The sequence below is a fragment of the Ursus arctos genome, unplaced genomic scaffold, assembly GCF_023065955.2.
Source record: "Ursus arctos isolate Adak ecotype North America unplaced genomic scaffold, UrsArc2.0 scaffold_1, whole genome shotgun sequence".
Taxonomy (NCBI): domain Eukaryota; kingdom Metazoa; phylum Chordata; class Mammalia; order Carnivora; family Ursidae; genus Ursus; species Ursus arctos.
In genome coordinates, this window is record NW_026622763.1 from 19,051,033 (window position 1) to 19,077,068 (window position 26,036).

General features: G+C 38.1%; 1 protein-coding gene and 1 long non-coding RNA gene across 10 annotated transcripts in view; one reads left to right on the forward strand and one right to left on the reverse strand.

The window, feature by feature from the left end:
• Positions 1–26,036, reverse strand: part of LOC125281353 (uncharacterized) — a 168,848-nt gene that overhangs the window by 125,382 nt on the left and 17,430 nt on the right. The window lies entirely within an intron of this gene.
• Positions 1–26,036, forward strand: part of ACMSD (aminocarboxymuconate semialdehyde decarboxylase) — a 71,206-nt gene that overhangs the window by 40,534 nt on the left and 4,636 nt on the right. For 3 of the 6 annotated variants that reach the window (XM_057316184.1, XM_057316185.1, XM_057316190.1), the window contains one exon: positions 18,912–24,326. In XM_057316184.1, the coding sequence (XP_057172167.1) occupies positions 18,912–19,088 (177 nt within the window). In that variant the 3' untranslated portion in view covers positions 19,089–24,326. Of the gene's footprint in view, positions 1–18,911; positions 24,327–26,036 lie in introns of those variants that run through there. The other 3 variants (XM_026510100.4, XM_026510102.4, XM_044388252.3) reach the window with 2 other exon arrangements.

A 26,036-nucleotide genomic window follows, 5' to 3' on the forward strand; every position in this document is an offset into this window, starting at 1 on the left:
GCTAACTCTACAAGTTACACCATTTTTAGGGCAAAGTCCAGTTTGAACCAGTGCAAAGTCTGAAATATATACTATTTCGATTCCCTCATATTATTTACAAATATCCACAGAAGGTTTCCGAATTTTCTAAGAAAAAAAAAAACCCTTGAGGATTTATTTAAAAATGTGGACATATTTAAAGATTTGCAATGTGGTACTTGGGTTGAGAGTAGACTCTAAGGCATTTAAAATCTTGTCTAGCAGAAAAAGAGGACCATCATTTCAAAGTTGCAAGAAGTTCTCCATCTCCAGAATGGAGACTTCATCTTACTTTAAAGCTGACTGTTTCTCTGGCTTAAGAAACTCACTAGATGGGGCGCCTGGGTGGCAGAGCGGTTAAGCGTCTGCTTTCGGCTCAGGGCGTGATCCTGGCGTTATGGGATCGAGCCCCACATCAGGCTCCTCTGCTATGAGCCTGCTTCTTCCTCTCCCACTCCCCCTGCTTGTGTTCCCTCTCTCGCTGGCTGTCTCTATCTCTGTCAAATAAATAAATAAAATCTTTAAAAAAAAAAAAAACAAGAAAGAAACTCACTAGAATATAAATGTTAAACATTCTGGTTTGGTAATAAATTATATAGTTTAGCTGTGCTTCTGAGCCTTCTAGCTTTTATGTTGTTCCTGCCAAAATGGGTGCTTAGCAGTGGGTTGTGAATGTTAATGATTATTGGTTTGGACATAGGGGTGGTGGGGAGGAAATTACAAAAAGGAGAGACTGGAAGAGACTGTGCATTCTGGACTTTGAGCAATGGAGGAGAAGGTGTGGGGAAGTGGTATGGAATTGGGGAAAGAGTCATTTTGATGACCTCCCATCAAACCTAGCACCTCTGGTATTCTTAGAAATCGTAAAATCAGGAGAAAATGCCCCTGGCAAATACAACACCCATCTTATGAGGGATGTACCATTAGCAGTGAGCGATACTATCAGCATCAAACAGCATTCAGGGCAAAACATATTGCCAGGAGGTCAGAGCAAAAGAGTAAGAACATGGCATATGGCTTGTGGTAACTAGCAGACAGACTAGTTAGTGAGCACACCCCTTTTAGCGACCCCCAAAAGAACTGAGAGGGCACTTTGCAAAGTTAGTGGTGCTCAGATTTTGCATTCAAACTATGAAGGCTTGAGCCATTATAATTTGGCCATTAAAAACAAATGCGACCTCATTTTATGTGACCTCACTGTCTGGTGAATCCAGGACACAGAAGCAATATATATTAATAATTTGGATTCTCTCTAAAATATTAATGCTTCTTCTTTCTGCTTATATTCACATTAACAAATTCTCTCAAAAACAACACCCAAACTGAAATGGCTGAGGAAAGTCCTAGCATGACAGCCAGACAGGAGAGAATCATTACAGCTGTAAAGGGAGGTCTCCTGGAGAGAAAAAATGGAACTGATGGATTATTTCATGGGTTCGTGAGTTTGAAATGATGATTACCACACATTCAACAGATCTGTTGATATATTAGGAACAAATAAGCAGTATGTACTAGAAAATTAAGCAAATGAAAGAAAAGGAAATAATTAACTCCAAGAAAACAAACACCCATATGAGGGCAGATAATCATTGTACATTACTTGACTCAGTAGTGAACAATATTTATAGTCATAATAGTGTAAATATTAAGCACTAGTTTAAGTGAGAATTCTAATTCTATTGGGAAAATGGAGAAGTTGGGGTAACAAAGAAATTCTCAAGGATCATAATGAAAAGTCAGTAAATACTCTCTAAAGCTAATAAATCAAGAATAGAATAAGGTGGGCGCCTGGGCGGCTCAGTTGGTTAAGCAACTGCCTTCAGCTCAGGTCATGACCCTGGAGTCCTAGGATCAAGTTCCACATCAGGCTCCCTGCTCAGTGGGGAGTCTGCTTCTCCCTGACCCTCCCCCCTCTCATGCTCTCTCTCTCTCTGTCTCTCCCAAATAAATAAATACAATCTTTTAAAAAATTTTTTAAAAGAATAGAATAAGGTAATTATATAGAATAATGAAGGTAATCATCAGAAGATGTAAGTTAAAATGGTGAAATTGGCTGTCTCGAAGGATAAGAGTTAGGAACATAGGCACAGGACTGCTTTTAATGAGAAAGATATTTTAGTGATATTTGATTATTTAACTATGTATAGGCATTACTCTGATAAATAAAAATTTACATAATACCCTAGGAGTAAGTAAACATATAGAAAGAACATACAGAGAAAAATAAATAGAATAATAAAAATTTAGAGAACATATATATACCAAAACTACTTATTGAACCCCTACTATTTCTAAAACACTGTGCTAAATGGAAGACTTAAGACTCTTAAGCCTCAAGTATGAGTTGATATATCATTATAGTTTTGATTCACATTTCCCTGATGGTCAGTGATATTGAGCATCTTTTCATGTGTCTGTTGGCCATCTAGATGTCTTCTTTGGGAAAATGTCTATTCATGTCTTCTGCCCATTTTTTAATTGGATTATTCATTTTTGGGGTGTTGAGTTTTATAAGTTCTTTATATATTTTGGAAAATAACTTTTATCAGATATGTCATTTGCAAATACCTTCTCCCATTCCATAGTTTACCTTTTAGTTTTGTTGATTGTTTCCTTTGCTGTGCAGAAGCAGCTTTTATTTTGATGTAGTCCCAGTAGTTTTTTACTTTCATGTCCCTTGCCTCGGGAGACATATCTAGAAAAAAGTTGCTACAGAGGGTGAGGGCGCCTAGCTGGCTTAGTTGGTAAAGCATGTGACTCTTGATCTCGGGGTCATGAGTTCATGGAACCTAATTTAAAATTTTTTTTAATTTAATTTAATTTAATTTAATTTAATTTAAAAGTTGCTACAGCTGATATCAAAGAAGTTACTGCCTGTGCTCTTCTCTAGGATTTCTATGGTTTCAAGTCTGCCATTTAGGTCTTTAATGCATTTTTTTTATTTTTGTGTATGGGGTAAGAAAGTGGTCCAGTTTCATTCTTTTGCACCTTGCTGTCCAGTTTTCCCAATACCATTTGTTGAAGACTGTCTTTTTACCACTGGATATTCTTTCCTGCTTTTTAATTGACCATGTAGTTGTGAGTTCATTTCTGGGTTTTCTATTCTGTTCTGTCGATCTACTTTTGTGCCAATACCATACTGTTCTGATCACTACAGCTTTGTAATATACCTTGAAGTCCAGAAATTGTAATGCCTCCAGCTTTGCTTTTCTTTTTCAAGTTGCTTTGGCTATTCAGGATCTTTTGTGGCTCCATGCAAATTTTAGGATTGTTTGTTCTAGTTCTGTGAAAAATGCTATTGGCAGTTTGATAGGGATTGCATTAAATGTGTAGATTGCTTTGGGCAATACAGGCATTTTAACAATATTTGTTCTTCCAATCCACGAACATAGAAAGAAATTGTTGTGTCATCTTCAGTTTCTTTCATCATTGTTCTATAGTTTTCAGAATACAGATCTTTCGCCTTTTTGGCGAAAGTTTATTCCTGGGATCTTATTGTTGTTGGTACAATTGTAAAGGAGATCAATTCCTTAATTTCTCTTTCTACTGCTTCATTACTAGTGTGTAGAAATGCAACAGATTTCTGTACATTGATTTTGTATCCCGTGACTTTACTGAATTCGTGTATCAGTTCTAGTAATATTTTGGTGGAGTCTCTCAGGTTCTCTATATAGAGTATCATGTCATCTGCAAACAGTAAAAGTTTTACTTCTCTCTTGCTGATTTGGATGCCTTTTATTTCTTTGTGTTGTCCGACTGCTGTGACTAGGATTTCCAGTACTGTTAAATAACTATGGTGAGAGTAGATATCCCTGTCTTGCTTTTAACCATAGAGGAAAAGCTCTCAGTTTTTCCCCAATAAGGATGATGTTAGCTGTGGGTTTTTTATATATGGCCTTTATTATGTTGAGGTATGTTCACTCTAAACCTACTTTTTTGAGTGAGGGTTTTTATCATGAATGGATATTGTACTTTGTCAAATGCTTTTTCTACATCTATTGAAATGATCATACAGTTCTTATCCTTTCACTTATTGATGTGATGTATCACATTGATTGATTTGTTAATATTGAACCACACTTGCATGCCAGGAATAAATCCCACTTGATCATCATGAATGATTTTTTTAATGTATTGTTGGATTCAGTTTGCTAGTATTTTATTGAGAATTTTTGCATCCATGTTCATCAAAGATATTGGTTTCTAGTTCTCTTTTTTAGTGGAGTCTTTATCTGGTTTTAGTATCAGGATAATGCTGGCTTCATAAAATGAATTTGGAAGTTTTCCATCCTTTCCTATTTTTTGGAATAGTTTGAGAAGAATAGGTATTAATTCTTTAAATATTTCGTAGAATTCACTTGTGAAGCCATCCGGCCCTGGACTTTTGTTTTTTGGGAACTTTTTGATTATTGATTCAATTTCTTTGCTGGTATCGGTCTGTTCAAGTTTTCTATTTCTTTGTGTTTCAGTTTTGGTAGGTTTTATGTTTCTAGGAATTTATCCATTTCTTCTAGGTTGTCCAATTTGTTGGCAAATAGTTTTTCATAAAATTCTCTTATAATTATTCGTATTTCTGTGGTATTGGTTGTTATTTCTCCTATCATTTGTGATTTTATTTATTTGGGTCCTTTCTCCATTCTTTTTGATAAATTTGTTTAGGGCTTTATCAATTTTATTTTGATTTTTTTTTTCAAAGAACCACCTCCTGGGGAGCACCTGGGTGGCTCAATTGTTAAGCATCTGTCTTCGGCTCAAGTCATGATCCCAGGGTGCTGGGATCGAGCCCAGAGTCAGGCTCCCTGCTAGCGGGAAGCCTGCTTCTCTCTCTCCCACTCCTCCTACTTGTGTTCCCTCTCTCACTGTGTCTCTCTCTGTCAAATAAATAAATAAAATCTTAAAAAACAAAAACAAAAAACAAAGAACCAGCTCCTGGTTTCACTGATCTGTGGTTTTTTTAGGTTTCTATTTCATTTATTTCTGCTCTAATCTTTATTATTTCCTTCCTTCTACTGGCTTTAGGCTTCATTTGTTATTCTTTTTCTAGCTCCTCTAGGTGTAAGATTAAGTATTTAAGATTTTTCTTGCTTCTTGAGGTAGGCCTGTATGCTATATACTTTCCTCTTAGGACAGCTTTTGCTGCAGCCCAAAGGTTTTGGACTGTTGTGTTTTCATTTTCATTTGTTTCCATGTATTTTTTTTATTTCTTCTTTGATTTCCTGTTTGGCCCATTCATTGTTTAGTAGCTGTTATTTAACCTCCATGTATTTGTGGTCTTTCCAGATTTCTTCTTGTGGTTGACCTCTCATTTCAAGGCATTATAGTCAGAAAAGGTGCACAGTATGACTTTAATCTTCTGTATTTGTCGAGGTCTGATTTGTGACCTAGTATGTGATCTATTCTGGAGAATGTTCCATGTGCACTTAAAAAGGTGTATTCCACTGTTTTAGGATGGAATGTTCCAAATATATGTTAAGTTCATCTGATCCAGTGTGTCATTCAAAGCCATTGTTTACTTGTTCATTTTCTGTTTAGATGATCTGTCCATTGACATAAGTGGGGTGTTAAAATCCCCTACTATTATTGTGTTATTATCAGTTCCTTTATGTTTGTTATTGTTTTATAACTTGGATGGTCTCATGTTGGTGCATAAATATTTATAACTGTTACATCTTCTTTTGGATTGTCCCCTTTATTATTTTATAGTGCCCTTCTTTGTCTCCTATTACAGACTTTGTTTTAAAGTCTAGTTTCTCTGATATACGTATTACTACTCTGGCTTTCTTTGACATCCATTTTCATGATAAATGTTTCTCCATCAATCACTTTCAATCTGCAGGTGCCTTAAGGACCAAAATGAGTCTCATCATCAGCTTATAGATGGGTCTGGTCTCCTTATCCATTCTGACACCCTCTGTGTTTTGATTGGAGTATTTAGTCCATTTATATAGTAATTATTAATAGATATGCATTTACTGCCATTTTATTACTTGTTTTGTGGTTGGTGCTAAGTAATTTCTCTGATCCTTTGTTGTCTTTCTCTCTTTCATGGTTTGCTGATTTTCTTTAGTGATGTATTTGGATTTGTTTCTGTTTATTCTTTCCATGTTTATTAGTGGTTTTAATATATAGTTACCATTATTGTATATATAACCTCTTCTGCAAATGCAGTCTATATTAAGTTTGAACCCATTCTCTTCTCCTCTTAACCTCATGTTTTAGGTATATGTTATTACATTTTATATACTTCATGTGTGTGTGATTTCCTTGACTGATTTTTACATAAATATTCATTTTTACTGGAATGCCTGGGTGGCTCAGTTGGTTGAGCGTCTGCCTTCAGCTCAGGTCATGATCCCAGGGTCCTGAGATCGAGTCCTGCATCAGGTTCCTTGCTCAGTGGGGAGCCTGCTCCTCCCTCTGCCTACAGCTCCCTCTGCTTGTGCTCTCTAACAAATAAATAAAATCTTTAAAAAAATACTCATTTTTACTGCTTTTGTGTTTCCTGCCTTTATACTGTTACATTTGGTCTCTCCTTTCCACTCAAAAAGTCCTCTTCAATATTTCTTGCAGGGCTGGTTTGTGGTCAGGAAATCCTTTAGTTTTTGTTTTTCTGGGAAACTCTTTATCTCTCCTATTCTAAATGATGGCCTTGCTGGATAGAGTATTCTTGACTGCAAATTTTTTCCCATTCAGCACTTTGAATATATCATGCCACTCCCTTCTGGCTTGCAAAGTGTCTTTTGAAAAATCTCCAGCTAGCCCTTATGGGTTTTCCGTTGTAAGTTAATGACCTCTTTTGTCTTGCTGCTTTTAATGTTTTTTTTCTTTATCACTATATTTTGCAAATTTAATTACGATATGTCTTGGTATTGGCCTGCTTTTGTTGATTTTGATGGGAATTCTCCATGCTTCTTGAATCTGGATGTCTGTTTCCTTCCCCAGATTAGGGAAGTTCTCAGCTATTACTTCTTCAAATAAATTTTCTGCCCCTTTTTGCTCTTCTTCTGGGACTCCTATAAAATAAATGTTATTACATTTGAATGAGTCACTGAGTTCCCTAAGTCTATTCTCATTTTGCATAGTTCTTTCTTTTGTTCAGTTTCATTGCTTTCCATTACTTTGTCTTCTAGGTCATTAATTTGTTCTTCTGATTCTTCCAGCCTGCTGTTCATTGCATCTAGCATGTTTCTAATCTCATTTATAGCACTCTTGATTTCTACTTCTTTTGTAACTCTTTTATCTCTGTGGCAAGGGTCTCACTAATGTCTTCTATTCTTTTCTCAAGGCTAGTGAGTATCCTTAAGATTGTTGTTTTAAATTCTCCATCAGGCATGTTACTTACATATATCTCACTTAGATCTCTGGCCATGGCCTTATCCTGTTCCTTCATTTGGGATAAATTCCTCTGTCTTTGCATTTTATCTAAGTCTCTGCCTTCTTCCCTGTATTAGAAAAGCCAGTTATATCTCCTGCTCCTGAAAGTAATGGCCTTATGAAAAAGAGGCCATGCAGTGCCCAGGGCCTGGCACTTCAGGGAGTGTCTCTGGGGTGTACTGTGTACACTCTACAGCTGTGTTCTGGCTACTCTATCCTTCAGGCCAGTCTTCTGCAAAGGCTCTCCTTGCCAGGTATGAGCAGTGTTTCGTCCCTGACCTGAATGTGGCAAGTTTTAGCTAGATGTTCTCTGGTCTGTCTGTGAAATGAACCCTGTCATTACTTCCACTAGAACTGAGGCCCTGCAGGGGAATCTGGGTGGCTCGGTTGAGCAACCAACTCTTGATTTTGGCTCAGGTCATGATTTCAGGGTCTTGAGATCAAGCCCCATGTCAGGCTCCCCACTCAGTGGGGAGTCTGGTTCTCTCCTTCTTCCTCTCCCTTTGCCCCTCCTCCTGCTTACACTCTCACTTTCTCTAAAATAAATAAATCTTAGAAAGAAGAAAGAAAGAAAGAAAGAAAGAAAGAAAGAAAGAAAGAAAGAAAGAAAGAAAGAAAGGGTTGAGGCCCTGCAAGACTCTCTAGCCAGAAGATGCAGTGTGAGCTGGGATTTGTGCTAGTCTTCTGGAGAAGGGGCCATGACACTGGTACTAAGGCATGACTGAGGAGGGCAGTTCTTCCAGAGTGTGTGGGGATGGGGCTTGGTGTAAGCAAGTTAGGCATCCAGTGTCTGGGCTGTGCTACTTCCCATAGGCAGCTGTGTTTATGCTGAGGGGTGGGGAAGGAAAATGATATGGGCCAGCTCCTTTGTTTCCAGAGAGGTATTCTGTGAACACTGCCTTTCAGGGATGCGCTCCAAAAAAAGCAAATAACCTCCCCACTGTGTGCCCCCAGAGCTCTTCAGATCACTATTTCTATGCTGTCTGCCCCTGGTTTCCTGGAGCACAGTGTTCTCCAGGTTCCATCCTAGCCAAGCCTGCTAACCTTTAAAACTATAGGCTTTAAGCCCCACTGGTTGCTAGAACTCATGAAATTCAGTCCCTTTCATTTTCCAAGGCAATGGCTTTGGGGAAACATTCTCCTTGTGCATTCCCGTGTGCTTCTCTCTCTCTCACCCTTCTCCACGGCCACAGTTCCCTCCCTTCCACAGCAGCCATGAACCATTTCTCTAAACCACATCTCCATACTTCCCCCCTTCTTCCATATGGCCTCTTCTCTCCCCTTAGTTGTGGAGTTTGTTCTGACAGTTTTCAGGTCAATTTCTGGGGTATTTAGAATTATGTGATAGTTATCTAGTTGTGTTCATGGGATAAAGCAAGCCTAGGCTCCTCCTACTCTACCACCATCTTCTCTTCTCCTGCTCAGGTGACTTTTAATATGAAGTCACTTATCCCCCTCACCCTCAGGTTCCTCAACTCTATAATGGAAATGACCACCATGCAGAATTGATGTGAGAAGTTGGTATAATACTATGCCAAAGGACTATACAAATGTCAGCAATTTATATCACCTATTCTAGTGCTTTACAAATAGTAGGTATTGAGTTAATGTTTGATTAATTGAGTTTGTATAATGGTTTTGTGGATATAAGGCTAATCTTACAGGGCATTGATTGAATTAAACCAGGCTCCTTCTCTAGGAAATTATGTCTCAGGGACCAAAGTGAATCCTTGGTAAGTTAGAATTTTTGTAGTAAGCTATAATAAAGTTATGTTGTATTTACTGCATATGCTACTAATGAAATAGGCTAATAAGAAGATAGCTAATTGTTCCTTTTCTAGAAGACAAATGAACTCTCTTCTATTACTTGAATTTATTTAGTAAGCCACATCTTTCAGTGTTCGCAACATTTCCTGAAAATGTGAAAAAGTTAATACAACCCAGCAGGTGAGCAGTTTATTTCTTTTTCCTGGCAGGAATATTAATCACTATTATTATCATCTCAGTAAGTCTTTGACCAGATAGGGAATGTGTGTTGCTAGCTTTCGGAAGGGAAACGTATGTTGGGGCAGAGTGCTGGTGCTGAGAAATCAATCAGGATTATCCACCGTCTAATAAAGAAAGCCAGTTGTCTGGGTAGACAGTATAATTTCAGGATCCCAGAAGCAGCAGCCATGGTAACTGAAAGGCCCACCATTAGAATTATTCCTTTGGGTTTACAGAGTCTTTAGAAAAGCCCTACTAAGATGTAGATGTTGTCAAATGTTACATTAGCACAGATACCCTTAAAAATTGGTTCGTGATTATGGTGGATCCCAAGGGAATAGAATCCTAGATCACAGACAATAAGACAGAAGAAAGTTCTAGCTTTTGGGAGGCCAGAATCAGGTATGTTATTTAGGAACCTGAGATGTCACAAGAGTTTAGGTTTCCCTGAGAGCTTGGAAATAGGGCAACAGTCATCCAAATCCATATCCTATGCCTCCTTAACCAGGATTCTCTATGTAATCCCTTTAAAATACAATCAATTTGCAGCTATGAGACAAAAGGTGGTAAAAATAGCAATGCAAAAAGTATTTTTAATTCAAGAATTATTTATTAAGCTTCTATCAAGTGGAGACTGGTATTAAGCAACGCAGAATGCAACTTTCATCATACAAGACCATACTTTGAGGAATCTCATCTCCCTACCTCTTCCCTGCTACCATGTCTTCCTCTGAGTTGGTCCGAGGGTTGTGGGTTATTGTTAAGCTGTTTAACATTGTCTCTTCTCCCTCCGAACGAGAAATCTCATTAACAAGAACTTGCTACTATCTCTTCCTCTGAGTTGGTCCGAGGGTTGTGGGCTATTGTTAAGCTGTTTAACATTGTCTCTTCTCCCTCCGAACGAGAAATCTCATTAACAAGAACTTGCTACTATCTCTTCCTCTGAGTTGGTCCGAGGGTTGTGGGCTATTGTTAAGCTGTTTAACATTGTCTCTTCTCCCTCCGAACGAGAAATCTCATTAACAAGAACTTCACTTCCAGTTCTTTTATGTCTACTTCATTCTCCCTTATGAAATTCCTAACAAGTTAGAAATGGTCAGAAATGTACGAGAAAGTATCGATAAAAGGTATACAGACAGATAAAAGGGTATGAAAAATTAACAAACCAGAGATTATCACAAGTGGATAATTAACCTCCTGGAGAGAGACTGTGAACAACAGCCACTAAATAATAATTGGAAACTGCCAAACCATGAGTTTAGAGTTTGGCAAAAGCCATCTATAATCAAGAAAGCAAGGAGAGCAGGGAAGAATCTTAACCAGGAAGGATAAAAAGCAGAGGAGTGGTTTTCATTTCTGCTTTAAAATCCTTTGCTCTCTCCATATTAAAATGGAACAGACATATTCCCCCCTTCAAATGTATTTATATCCAAGAAGGCCATGATACTGAGAATGGAAGAATTCCTGACTAGAAAGCAAAATAAATTTCTAAATTTCAATTTCATGTTAATGTAGTTAACAAATGTAATATAGCATGGGACTTTTTAAAATTATGTTGTGTTTTGGAATTGTAAACAGCTTTAGCAAGAGGAGCAGAAATAAGGACAAATGTAGCTCCAGTGAATACAAAGCAGGCATTCAAAACGAGATCAGCTGTTGGCACAGATGTGAGTAGATATAACTTTGGGCCTTTAGGACTTCTACAAGCAGGTGTATTTGCTTGGTTTTTTACAGTAATGAATACAAGAAACTAGAAATAGAGTTGGTAATCCATCAATGGCCTTCCTCTAACTTTATTATACATTTTCCCATATCGTTTCATGTAAATGTATTCATAAAATCTAGGAAAATCCTTCCTCTTTCTGGTAGAAATCAAAGTGTCATTTATTCTTACAGGAGCTCAAATTTAGCATATTTAAAATATATTTAGGCAGCAGCTGTTTCTGCCCATGGGTCCTGTTCCCATGCTTTGATAAACCACCATTTTGCACCAAAATAAATAAACAAATAAATAAATAAATAAATAAATTTAATATTTCAGGCCTAGTAACAATCAGACTTCCCTCTTTCATATATTCAAGCATTCATTCCTTCAAAACACAAAGCCACTCTCAGATTGATTATATGTCTGAGTTTTATTTCAAACTTGTCTTAAAAAAAGAGGCTTTCTGAAAAATCCAACTCAAAGAATCTATCTTGGCAGAGACATTTTACAGGGGAAAAGATGGTTAGAGAGTTATGGTTGACTGGATTTAAAAAAGAAGACAACTACCCAGTTAAGGACAATTAGCCTCTTTGTATTATTGGTTAAAAGTCTTAAACTAGTTTGAAGACAACAGTCAATGGAGAGGGTGTCCTAGAAACTCTTAAGCTCATTAAAGTCTATCAAAAAAATTAGCCAGATATTTTATCAAGAATGCTAAACTATGGTGACGAATGTTAACTAAATTTATTTATTTATTTATTTATTTATTTATTTATTTATTTATTTATATGCAAGTATCAAACCATTATGTCGTACACCTGAAACTAACATAATGCTATATGTCAATTATACCTCAATTTTTTAAAAAAAGAATGCTCATTATTCCCCAGGAAGAGCAGATATTCATATTAGACCACAAAGTTCTGCCCCCGTTCAGATTTAGGACAACTTTTTTTTCTCACATTTACTGGAGGCATTTTATTCCATGCTAAGAAATCTGGGTTTCTGGACTATCGAAATTATTGAAGGATTTTAAGCAGGGATGCGGCATGATCAGATTTTTATTTAAGACAGCATTCTCTCCAGTGTTAGATATTGATTAAAATGGATGAGACTGGAATCAGGTGATGGGTATTAAGGAGGGCACGTATTGCATGGAGTACTGAGTGTTATACGTAAACAATGAATCATGGAACACTACATCAAAAACTAATGATGCACAGTACGGTGACTAACATAACATAATAAAAAATTTAAAAAAGAAAAAGGAAACTATAGTAGCGGTCCAATTTAATTTAATAAACCACCACTCTGTACCATGCCTTTTGCTCAGCACTGGAGACAGTTTTTGTCCCACTTCTTAGCTGAGTTGAGGAAATGAGACACAAGCCTGGCTCCACCACATACTAGCTGTGCAACTCTAAGCAAGTTAGTTATCATCTTTGCTTCCTCATCTGTTGAATTGGGATAATGATAAGGACCCATATCAAAGAAAGGCTGTGAGAATGAGTTAATGAATGCAAATGGCTTAGAACAGCATCTCACACATAGTAAGCAATCAATAAATGTTAGGTATTATTATTATTATAAGGGATTATCTCACAGCAATGTAAGAAGTGCTGTGAATAAAATTATCTGTAGGATACTTTAGGGGTAAGAAGTCGCACTTTGCTGAGTGAAGGGATGGTAAAAGCCTGAGTTAAGGGAGGAACTAGGGAAGTACAGAGGAAGTGATGGGTGCAAGAAATGATACAGAGGTAGAATCCAAAGGGCTCAGTGAGCCATGAAATGCTGGGATGACAGAGCAGAAGGAGTCCATCATGATTCCCAGGTTTCCAGCTTGGGCAACTGGGTGAAAAGTGATGCCATCAACCCAAAGGAAAACAGGTGTGCGTTCAAGCTCTATCAAGTAATCATGCATGAGTCATTAGAATTTGCGAAATTACCCAATTAATACCCAAGATACAATTCCTAGTTAACAGTGGCAAAAAGGTCATACAAATCTTATCAGAGTTGCTACTTAATATCCTCAACTGGAAACAGTTACTATTATGGAAGACACATTAAAATCCTAAACTCGGTTATGGCAGAAATCTAATTAATTGCTCAAGTATTTTCCAAATGTCCCATACTGTTGGCCTAATATCTATGACTTATTAACTCAGATGAATATAATGTAGGTTAACTGAGTGGTTCTCAACACTGCTTGTGCATTAGAATCATCAAAGGGAGCTTTAAAAAATTGCTAATAGTACTAGTATTTTTAGGCCTCACCCCCAGATATGATCATTTTAATTGATTTGGGGTAGGTTCTGGGGTGAATATTTTTTAAAGCTCCCCAGGTGATACTAATATACAAGTAGTGTGAAAAAACAGTGGGTTACCATCAGTAAGAATGTATAATGTATGGTCACAAGGAAACGTAGAAATATTCCAGTTTTGGAACTTTGTTTTTAATCCATGGAAACATATGGTCAACAAAGTCTTATAATATTATGTAAAAAAGTAAAACAGAGAAAAGTAGAGTTGTTCTAATTAGGCAGTAGGCGTCGGGAGGGAAGCTTTGTCTGGTAGGCCTCCCCCTCACCCCTGTCCCATCTCTCTTACGTACACTTCCTTGATGCTGATCCCCGTCCTCCAGCCCCTAAGAATTCTCCATATAATAATTTTTAAAAATCCTTACAACTAAAAAAAAAAAATGTCATTCTCTCATTCATGAAATATTTTTAAGCTCTAACAACATGACTGGTGCTAATATATGGGAACATTTCATATTTTAGAGGGAAAACAGACAAATGACAAGTGTATATAGAAGAAAATATGAGGAAATTCATCTATATCTTGGAAGTCGGGAAATCTTTCCTAATGATAACTCAAAATCTAGTAACTACATGGAAAAAGATTAATAAATATGGTTATTAAAAATTTTGCAAGGCAATAGACTATTATAAGCAAAGTGTTCATCACAAGAAAACAAAATTTTGTAACTATGTAAGGTGACAGATGTTAACTATACTTATGGTGATTATCATTTCACAATATACACAACAGTGAATCATTATGTTGCACACCTGAAACCAATACAGTTGACCCTTGAACAACACAGAGAGAAGATTCAAATTACTAAAACAGAAATAAAAAGAATTATAAGAAAAAATGATGAGCAATTGTACACTACAAATTAGATAAACTAAATGAAATGAAGAAATTCCTAGAAAGATGACAGAAACTGATCCAAGGGAAAAAGAACACCTGAATAGACCTATAACAAGTAAAGAGATTAAATTAGTGATTTTATTTTCTTAAAGATTTCATTTACTTATTTGAGAGAGAGTATGAGAGAGAGAGAGCACAAGGGGGGGGAAGGGGCAGAGGGAGAGGGAAAAGCAGGAAGCCCAACTCAGGGCATGATCCCAGGACCCCAAGATCATGACCTGAGCCAAAGGCAGACACTTAACCGACTGAGCCACCCAGGCACCTCACCCAATGATATTTATTAAACTCAATCCAGCAACATATAAAAAGAACTGTACACCATGACCTACTGAGACTTATCCCAGGAATGCAAGGTTTTCCAACACACACAAAAAAAATCAATAAAATACAACATATTAATAGAATAAAGGACAAAAACTACATAATAACCTCAATAGGTGCAGAAGAAGTACTCAACAAGATCCAACAGGCTTACATGATAAAAAGACACTCAACAACTGGTAGAAGAGGGCTTCCTCAACCTGATAAAGAACATCTACGAAAAATCCACAACTAACATTAACACACTTAATGGTGAACTGAAAGGTTCTGCTCTCACCACTTCTATTCAATATTGCACTGGAGATTCTAGCCAGGGCAATTAGGGAAGAAAAATAAATAACAGGCATCCAGACTGGAAAGGAAGAAGCAAAATTATTTCAGATGACATGACCTTATATATAGAAAATCCCAAAGAATACACAAATAAACCATTACGGCTAATAAACAGATTCAGCAAGGTTGCAGGTAACAGATAAATACATAAAAATTAATTGTATTTCAGGGGCATGTGAGTGGCACAGTTAAAGCTTCCAACTCTCAGTTTTGGCTCAGGTCTGACTTCGAAGTGGTAGGATCAGGCCCTGCATTGGGCTCCACACTCAGCATAGAGTCTACTTGAGTTTCTCTCTCAATTTCCCTCTGCCCCTCCCCGCCCTTTCTCTCAAGTAAATAAATAAATGTCTTAAAAAAATAACTGTGTTTCAATACACTAGCAATGAATAATCCATAAACGAAATTGAGGAAACAATTCCATTTACAATAATATCAAAAAGAATGAAATAGTTAGGAGTAAATCCAACTGAAGTGCCAGACTTGGGCACTAAACTATAAAATACTGCTGAAGAAAACTAAAGAAGACCTAAATAAATGAAAAGACACCCCATGTCCATTAAGGAGGGCACTTGTGATGAGCACCAGGTGATACATGGAAGTGCTAAATCACTATACTGTACACCTGAAACTAATACTATACTATATGATAACTAACTGGAATTTAAATAAAAACTTTAAAAAAAAGACATCCCATGTTCATTGATTGGAAAACTCAATAATGTTAAATGGCAATAGCCCCCACATTGACCTACAGATTCAATGCAATCCCTATCAAAAATCCACGTGCCTTTTGGTTTTTTTTGCAGGAAATGACAAGCCGATCCTAAAATTCATATATAAAAGCAATGGACCCAGAATAACCAAAACAATGTGAAAAAGAGGGACAAAGTTGAAGGACTCACACTTTCCATTTCAAAACATTCGTCACAGCTACAGTAGTCAAAACTGTGTAGTACTAGCATAAGGACAGACATTTTGAACAGAGGTGCCAATACAATTAAATGAGGAAATAGTCTTTTGAATATATAACAGTGAAACAACTGGATACTCACATGCAAAAAAATTAAGTTGTACCCCTTATTTAAACCCTCCATAAAAATAAACTCCAATAGATCAAGGATCTAAATGGAAGAGCCAAAACTACAAACCCTTAGAAGAAAATATAGTTGTAAATCTTTGTGACCTTGTGACCTTGTGATGCCAAAAGTATAAGCAACCAAAGAAAAAAATTAGATAAATTAGACTCAGAATTAAAAACTTTTGTACTTCAAATATATGTCTAGTAAAGTGAAAAGACAACCCACGGAGTGAAGAAAATATTTATAAATATATATCTGATAAATCTCTAATATTCAGAAAATATTTAAAAATTATTACAACCCAACTATAAAAAGAAAATACAGGGCTTGAATAGACACAAAGGATCAGAATAGATACTTCTCCAAAGACATAAAAATGGCCAATGAACGCATGAAAAGATGTTCAACATAATTAGTCATTAGAGAAGTACAAATCAAAACCACAGAGATACTATTTTATACCTACTATTATGGCTTTAACCAAAAAGATAGACAATAACATGTATTGAAGAGGATTTGGAGAAATTGGAACCCTCGTGCATTTCTGATGGGAATGAAGAATGCTGAAACCACTGTGAAAAATAGCTCCTCAAAATATTTAACATGGACTTACCATATGATCCAGCAATTCCACTCCCAAGTGTATATCCAAGAAAAGTGAAAACATGCTCACATAAAAACTTGTACAAAAATGTTCAGAACACTACAGGGTATTATGCTAAGTGAAATAAGTCAACCAGAGAAAAACAATTATGATTTCACTCATATGTGAAACTTAAGAAACAAAACAGAGGATCATAGGGGAGGGAAGGGAAAATCAGAGAGGGAGACAAACCATAAGAGCCTCTTAACTAAACAAACTGAGGGTTGCTGGAGGGGAAGGGGTTGGGGGAATGGGGTAACTAGGTGATGGACTTTAAGGAGGGCATGTGATGTAATGAGCACTGGGTGTTATATACAACTGATGAATCACTAAACTCTACCTCTGAAACTACTAATACACTACATATTAATTTATTTTTTTTAAAGATCTCATTTATTTATTTGAGAGAGAGTGCAGAGCGAAAGAGAGAGAGAGCATGAGCAGGGGGAGGAGCAGAGAGAGAGGAGAAGCAGACTCCGCCCACTGAGCAAGGAGCCAGATGTGGGGCTCAATCCCAGAACCCTGAGATCACAACCAGAGCTGAAGGCTGATGCCCAACCAACTGAGCCACCCAGGTGGCCCTGTGAATTACATTTCAAAAAGGGAGGCAGGGATCTCCTCCATCCCCAAATCCTAATCTTTTCCAGAGGCAACTAATGTTATTTGTTTCTTGGGTACCATTCCTGAAATTGACTGTATACATACAAATGTATATTTGTGTGTCTATAGGTCCCTTGTTAAAAACAGAAATATGAGCATAGCAGATATGTTGTCCTAGACTTTTCTCTTTACAATGTAACTTCAACATCATTGCTCTTTATAACTTAGTTATTATTCCATTTCAATATATCTAAGTATTCCTCATTCCTCTTTATTTTTTAGACATGCTATAAATTGTTTGCTAGTCTTTTGCCACTACAAATAATGTTGCAGTTAATTTCCTTGTATATATTTCCATTACATGTGTATCAGTGGAACACATTTCTAGAAGTAAAATTCCTGGTTTAAAATGTGTTTTTCTTATTTTGATAGACTGCCATTATTGATTTAATGTCTTTCTTACTAGATTATGAGTTCTCTGAGAACAGGGACCATTTCTGTTGGCCAGGGTAACCTAGATTCTAACATACTGCCTGACATGCTGCTTTATTTATTTGTAGATGAACAAGCCTTTGTGCTTTGTCATACAAAGTGTCAAATGGAGATTCGAAGCAACATCATTAAAAAAAAAAAAAAAAAGACCACTATTCAGTTTATAGAGAAAAGAATTCTTTGGGGATTGGTTTTTGTTTGTTTGTCTTTACTTTTCATCCAGTTGTTATTTTTTTCCTTTTCAACTCCAGTATTATTTCAAAACTTATGGGATCAGGGGCGCCTCACTAACTCAGTCCGTGGAGTATGCAACTCTTGGTCTCAGGGTAATGAGTTTGAGCCCCACATTGAGTGCAGGGATTACTTAAAATCTTTTTTAAAAAAATTATGGGAGGGGCGCCTAGGTGGCTCAGTCAGCTAAGTGTCTGCCTTCAGCTCAGGTCATGATCCCAGGTCCTCGGATTGAGCCCTGCGTTGGGCTCCCTGCTCAGCGGGGTGTCTGCTTCTCCCTCTGCCCCTCCCCACTGCTCATCTTCTCTCTCTCTCTCTCTCTCCCCCAAACAAAACGAATAAAAAAAAAAAATATGGAATCAATTGCAATGTGTCATTATAAGAAATACAGATCCTTAATTTCATCTGAAGATATCAACATGTTTTATTAAATAAATGCTTGCTTCTTATAAATTCATTTCAGGGGCGCCTGGGTGGCACAGCGGTTAAAGCGTCTGCCTTCGGCTCAGGGCGTGATCCCGGCGTTCCGGGTTCGAGCCCCACGTCAGGCTCCTCCTCTATGAGCCTGTTTCTTCCTCTCCCACTCCCCCTGCTTGTGTTCCCTCTCTCACTGGCTGTCTCTATCTCTGTCAAATAAATAAATAAATAAATCTTTAAAAAAAAAAAATAAATTCATTTCAGTTCATCAAAAAAGGGAGAATGGAGGGGTCGATTTGCAAATTTAAGAAACCCAATAGCGACACCTGCTGGAGAAATATGTTTTGAATCCATTAAATCAAACATTTTAGATCAGTTTGTTTCTATTAACTGGAAGGAATTTGTTATTTTATCATAGGAGTGCTTGTAATATAATTATATTTACAGAAGGTTCTTTGATGCTCTATAAAGTCACAGTTAAAAAATTTTTTTCCAGGATAAAGTCATTTTGGGAACTGACTACCCCTTTCCACTAGGGGAGCTGGAACCTGGGAAATTGATAGAGTCCATGGAAGAATTTGATGAAGAAACAAAGGTATATGCCTTTTACTTCCTGGTCTTCCTAAGTTTTCCCACTCTAATTCTTTGGTTTCAGTGTACTTTGTATGCTTAATATTCCTAGAATTGTTACTAGAAAGATTGGAACTATTAAAGGGCAAAGGAAGATGTGGTGTATATACACACAATGGAATATTACTCAGCCATAACAAAGAATGAAATCTTGCCATTTGCAATGACGCAATTGGAGCTAGAGAGTATAATGCTAAGTGAAATAAGTCAGTCAGAGAAAGACAAATACCATATGATTTCATGCATATGTGAAATTTAAGAAACAAAACAAAAAAACAAAGGGAAAAAAAGAGACAAACCACAAAACAGACTCTTAACTATAGAGAACAAACAGATGGTTCCCAGAGGGGAGGTGGGTGAGGAGATGGGTGAAATAGGTGATGGAGATTAAGAGTACATTTATCTTGAGAGCACTGAGTAGAACTACTGAATCAGTACATCATACATGTGAAACTAACTTTATGTTAACTACACTGGAATTAAATTTTTTAAATATTTTTTTAAAAAGCTGAAAGTCAATCTAGTACAACTAAATTCATAAAGCCAAGAACAAAAGCTATAAAGAAGCATATCATAATCATATATTTATCCTTGTATGTTAGATGGACTCAAAAAAATGTCTCTTTTTCCTTTAACATTTCTGTAACAAATCTACCAATCTCAAAAACTGTAATGATTCTGGTTATTTGGATATTGAGACTAAAGTCTTCATTAACAAGGACTCAAAGAACTAGAACTCTCAAGTAACTGGATTTTTTTCTTTTGGCATTTGATTTTTAGGCGGGTAAAATATACTAAAAGGTACTGTAATGCTGCCACTGCCTATTCTACCCCTTTCGCTTATGAACCACGATGAGTTTAAAATGAGAATCCAGGGTGGGAGTTAAGATGGCGGAGGAGTAGGGGATCCCTTTTTCAGCTGGTCCCGAGTCGAGTTGGATAGGTACCAGACCAGCCTGAACATCCACGGAATCAGCCTGAGATGCAGGAAGATACATCTGGATCTCTACAAATGAACATCTCCAGCGCTGAGTATTGAACTACGAAGCGGGGAGCCGTGAAACCGCGCACAGATATCGGAAGATAAACGGAAGGGGGAGGGAGCCACCACGTTTGGGTGCTGGGAAGCAGTAGCCACCTGCACGGGGGAGCAGGCAGACTCGTGGACCGGCACCCAGAAGAGAGCAGACTGAGACTGTGAGCCGGCAACACATGCGACCAGACTGAAACGGAACTCCGGTGCGCTCACTGGAACCAGACTGAGACCGGGAGCTCCGGGAGCGCACGGGGCGGCTGGCAGTGTTAGAAATACAAAGGACAGAGACACACTGGCCCTGGAAGTGAGGGCTGGGACGCCGGGTGTGGGGCGCACATCCCAGGATGCTGCAGAGTTGAGCAGCACCAACAGAAACAGAGTTAAAGTGGCCAGAACATCAGTGGAGAACGGTCCGCAATCCCTCTGTTCTGAGACAGAGGCTGAGATTCGGCCACTGCTGCTCTGACTCTCAGAAGAGGCACAGCAAACCACCAGGGAAAGCCGCCAGAGAACAAAAGCCTGGAAAGACCGGCTCACAGTGTGCCCGTGCCCATCCCCCCTCGCAGGGGACACAGAGACGCTACCCAAACAGGGTTGCCTGAGTATCAGCGCGGCAGGCCCCTCCCCCAGAAGGCAGGCTGAAAAATCAAGAAGCCCACATCCCTAAGATCCCTATAAAACAAGGGCACACGGCCTGGGTACCGGTCAATAATTTGGGCTCTGGACAACCCCGCAACCTCTCCTCATAGAATGACGAGAAGGAGAAATCTCCCCCCTCCCCGGCAAAGAAAAGACAATGAGTATGTGGCCTCTGCCACAGAACTAATGGATATGGATGTAACCAAACTATCAGAAATGGAATTCAGAGTAACAATGGTCAGGATGATGTGTAGACTTGAAAAAAGTATTAACGAAAATGTTAATGAGAATATAGAATCTCTAAGGGCGGAAATGAGAGCGAATCTGGCAGAAATTAAAAATTCTATGAGCCAAATGCAGTCAAAACTAGAGGCTCGGACAGCCAGGGTGAATGAGGCAGAAGAACGTATCAGTGAATTGGAGGATGGGTTAGTAGAAGAAAAAACTAAAATAGAACCTGGCCTCAAAAAAATCCACACTCAGGAATGTAGGTTACAGGAGATTACCGACTCAATGAAACGTTCCAATGTCAGAATCATCGGCATCCCCAAGGGGGTGGAGAAAAACAGAGGTCTAGAAGAGATATTTGAAAAATTGTAGCTGAAAACTTCCCTAATCTAGCAAGGGAAGCAAACATTCGTGTCCAAGAGGCAGGGAGGACCCCTCCCAAGCTCAACCATGACAAACCTACACCACAACACATCATAGTGCAATTCATAAATATTAGATCCTAGGATACAGTATTGAAAGCGGCCAGGGCAAAGAAATTTCTCACGTACCAAGGCAAAGATATCAGAATTACGTCAGACCTGTCTACCCAGACCTGGAATGAGAGAAAGGGTTGGGGGGGGGGGCATTTTTAAAGCTCTTTCAGAGAAAAACATGCAGCCAAGGATCCTCTATCCAGCAAGGCTGTCATTCAGAATGGATGGAGAAATAAAGACCTTGCAGAATCGCCAGTCATTGACCAATTTCGTAACCACGAAACCAGCCCTACAGGAGATATTAAGGGGGGTTCTATAAAAGTAAAAAGGCCCCAAGAGTGATACGGAACAGAAAGTCACAATCTATAGAAACAAAGACTTTACTGGCAACATGGCATCATTAAAATCATATCTCTCAATAATCAGTCTCAATGTAAATGGCCTAAATGCTCCCATAAAACGCCACAAGGTTGCAGATTGGATAAAAAGACATGACCCATCCATTTGCTGTCTACAAGAGACTCATTGTGAACCTAAAGATACATTTAGACTGAAAGTAAAGGGATGGAATACCATCTTTCACGCCAATGGCCTCAAAAGAAAGCTAGGGTAGCAATTCTCATATCAGACAGATTGGATTTTAAACTAAAGACCATAGTTAGAGACACAGAAGGGCACTATATTATTCTAAAAGGATGTATCCAGCAAGTGGATATGACAATTATAAATATACATGCCCCCACAAGGGGAGCAGCAAGATACACAAGCCAACTCTTAACCAGAATAAAGAGACATATAGATAAAAATACGTTAATAGTAGGGGACCTCAACACTCCACTATCAACAATAGACAGAGCACCGGAGCAGAAAACCGACATAGAAACAAGAGCTTTGAATGCCATACTCGACAATTTGGACCTCATAGATATATATATAGAACACTACACCCCAGAACCAAAGAATACTCATTCTATTCTAATGCCCATGGAACATTCTCAAGAATAGACCATGTTCTGGGTCACAAAACAGGTCTCAACCAATACCAAAAGACTGAAATTATTCCCTGCATATTCTCAGACCACAACGCTCTGAAATTAGAACTCAACCACAAGGAAAAACTTGGAAGAAACTCAAACACTTGGAGACTAAGAACCATCCTGCTCAGCAATGACTCGATAAACCAGGAAATCAAAAATCAATTTAAACAATTTATGGAGACCAATGAGAATGAAAACACAACGGTCCAAAACCTATGGGATACTGCAAAGGCAGTCCTAAGGGGGAAATACATAGCCATCCAAGCCTCACTCAAAAGAATAGAAAAATCTAAAATGCAGTTTTTACATTCTCACCTCAAGAAGCTGGAACAGCAACAGAGGGACAGGCCTAATCCACACACGAGGAAGCAGTTGACCAAAATTAGAGCTGAAATCAATGAAGCAGAAACTAGAAGTACAGTAGAGCAGATCAACAGGACTAGAAGCTGGTTCTTTGAGAGAATCAATAAAATTGACAGACCACTGGCAAGACATATCCAAAAGAATAGAGAAAGGACCCAAATTAATAAAATTATGAATGAAAAAGGAGAGGTCACAACCAACACCAATGAAATTGGAAGGATTATTAGAAACTTTTATCAGCAGCTATATGCCAATAAATTAAGCAATCTGGGAGAGATGGAGGCCTTCCTGGAAAACTATAAACTACCAAGACTGAAACAGGAAGAAATTGATTTTTTAAACAGGCCAATTAATTATGAAGAGATTGAGTCAGCGATAAACAACCTTCCAAAAAACAAAACTCCAGGCCCGGACGGTTTTCCTGGGGAATTCTACCAAACATTCAAAGAAGAAATAATACCTATTCTCCTAAAGCTATTTCAAAAAATAGAAACAGAAGGAAAGCTATCAAACTCATTCTATGAGGCCAATATTACCTTGATCCCCAAACCAGGCAAAGACCCCCTCGAAAAGGAGAATTACAGACCGATTTCCCTAATGAATATGGACGCCAAAATCCTCAACAAGACCCTGGCTAATAGATAACAGACACATGAAAAAATGTTCAAAATCATTAGCCATCAAGGAAATTCAAATCAAAACCACACTGAGATACCACCTTACGCCAGTTAGAATGGCAAAAATAGACAAGGCAAGAAACAACAATTGCTGGAGAGGATGTGGAGAAAGGGGATCCCTCCTACATTGTTGGTGGGAATGCAAGTTGGTACAGCCACTCTGTAAAACAGTGTGGAGGTCCCTTAAAAAGTTAAAAATTGAGCTACCCTATGATCCAGCCATTGCACTACTGGGTATTTACCCCAAAGATACAGACGTAGTGAAGAGAAGGGCCATATGCACCCCAATGTTCATAGCAGCAATGTCCACAATAGCTAAATCGTGGAAGGAGCCGAGATGCCCTGCAACAGATGACTGGATTAAGAAGTTGTGGTCCATATATACAATGGAATATTACTCAGCTATCAGAAAGAACGAGTTCTCAACATTTGCTACAACATGGACGGCACTGGAGGAGATAATGCTTAGTGAAATAAGTCAAGCAGAGAAAGACAACTATCATATGATTTCTCTCATCTATGGAACATAAGAACTAGAATGATCAGTAGGGGAAGAAAGGGATAAAGAAAGGGGGGGTAATCAGAAGGGGGAATGAAACATGAGAGACTATGGACTATGAGAAACAAACTGAGGGCTACAGAGGGGAGGGGGGTGGGGGAATGGGATAGACCGGTGATGGGTAGTAAGGAGGGCACATATTGCATGGTGCACTGGGTGTTATACACAACTAATGAATCATCGAGCCTTACATCGAAAACCGGGGATGTACTGTATGGTGACTAACATAATATAATAAAAAATCATTATTTAAAAAAAAAAAAAAAGACCCTGGCTAATAGAATCCAACAGTACATTAAAAGGATTATCCATCATGACCAAGTGGGATTCATCCCTGAGATGCAAGGGTGGTTCAACATTCACAAATCGATCAGCGGATACATCATATCAACAAGAAAAGACTCAGGAACCATATGATCCTCTCAATTGATGCAGAAAAAGTATTTGACAAAATACAGCATCCTTTCCTGATTAAAACCCTTCAGAGTGTAGGGATAGAGGGTACATTCCTCAATCTCATAAAAACCATCTATGAAAAGCCTACAGCAAATATCATTCTCAACGGGGAAAAGCTGGAAGCCTTTCCCTTAAGATCAAGAACAGGACAAGGATGCCCACTCTCGCCATTATTATTCAACATAGTACTAGAAGTCCTTGCAACAGCAATCTGACAACAAAAAGAGATAAAAGGTATCCAAATTGGCAAAGAAGTCAAAATGTCTCTCTTCGCAGATGACATGATACTCTATATGGAAAACCCAAAAGAATCCACACCCAAACTATTAGAAGTTATAGAGCAATTCAGTAATGTGGTGGGATACAAAATCAATGCTCAGAAATCAGTTGCACTTCTATACACGAATAATGAGACTAAAGAAAGAGAAATTAGGGAATCCATCCCATTTACAATAGCACCAAAAACCATACGTTACCTTGGAATTAACTTAACCAGAGTCGTAAAGGATCTATATTCTAGAAACTATAAATCACTCTTGAAGACATTGAGGAAGACACAAAAAGATGGAAAAATATTCCATGCTCATGGATCGGAAGAATTAACATAGTTAAAATGTCCATGCTACCCAGAGCAATCTACACTTTCAATGCTATCCCGATCAAAATACCGAGGACATTTTTCAAAGAACTGGAACAAATAGTCCTTAAATTTGTATGGAACCAGAAAAGGCCCCGAATCGCCAAGGAACTGTTGAAAAGGAAAAACAAAGCTGGGGGCATCACAATGCCAGATTTCGAGCTGTACTACAAAGCTGTGATCACAAAGACAGCATGGTACTGGCACAAAAACAGACACATAGACCAATGGAACAGAATAGAGAACCCAGAAATGGACCCTCGGCTCTTTGGGCAACTAATCTTTGATAAAGCAGGAAAAAACATCCGGTGGGAAAAAGACAGTCTCTTCAATAAATGGTGCTGGAAAAATTGGACAGCTACATGCAAAAGAATGAAACTTGACCACTCTCTCACACCATACACAAAGATAAACTCCAAATGGACGAAAGACCTCGATGTGAGACAGGAATCCATCAAAATCCTAGAGGAGAACATAGGCAGCAACTTCTACGACATCGGCCAAAGCAACCTTTTTCATGACACATCTCCAAAGGCAAGAGAAACAAAAGATAAAATGAACTTGTGGGACTTCATCAAGATAAAAAGCTTCTGCACAGCCAAGGAAACAGTCAAAAAAACTAAGAGGCAGCCCACGGAATGGGAGAATATATTTGCAAATGATGCTACAGATAAAAGACTGGTATCCAAGATCTACAAAGAACTTCTCAAACTCAATACACGAGAAACAAATAAATCATAAAATGGGCAGAAGATATGAACAGACACTTTTCCAATGATGGCATACAAATGGCTAACAGACACATGAAAAATGTTCAAAATCATTAGCCATCAAGGAAATTCAAATCAAAACCACACTAAGATACCACCTTACGCCAGTCAGA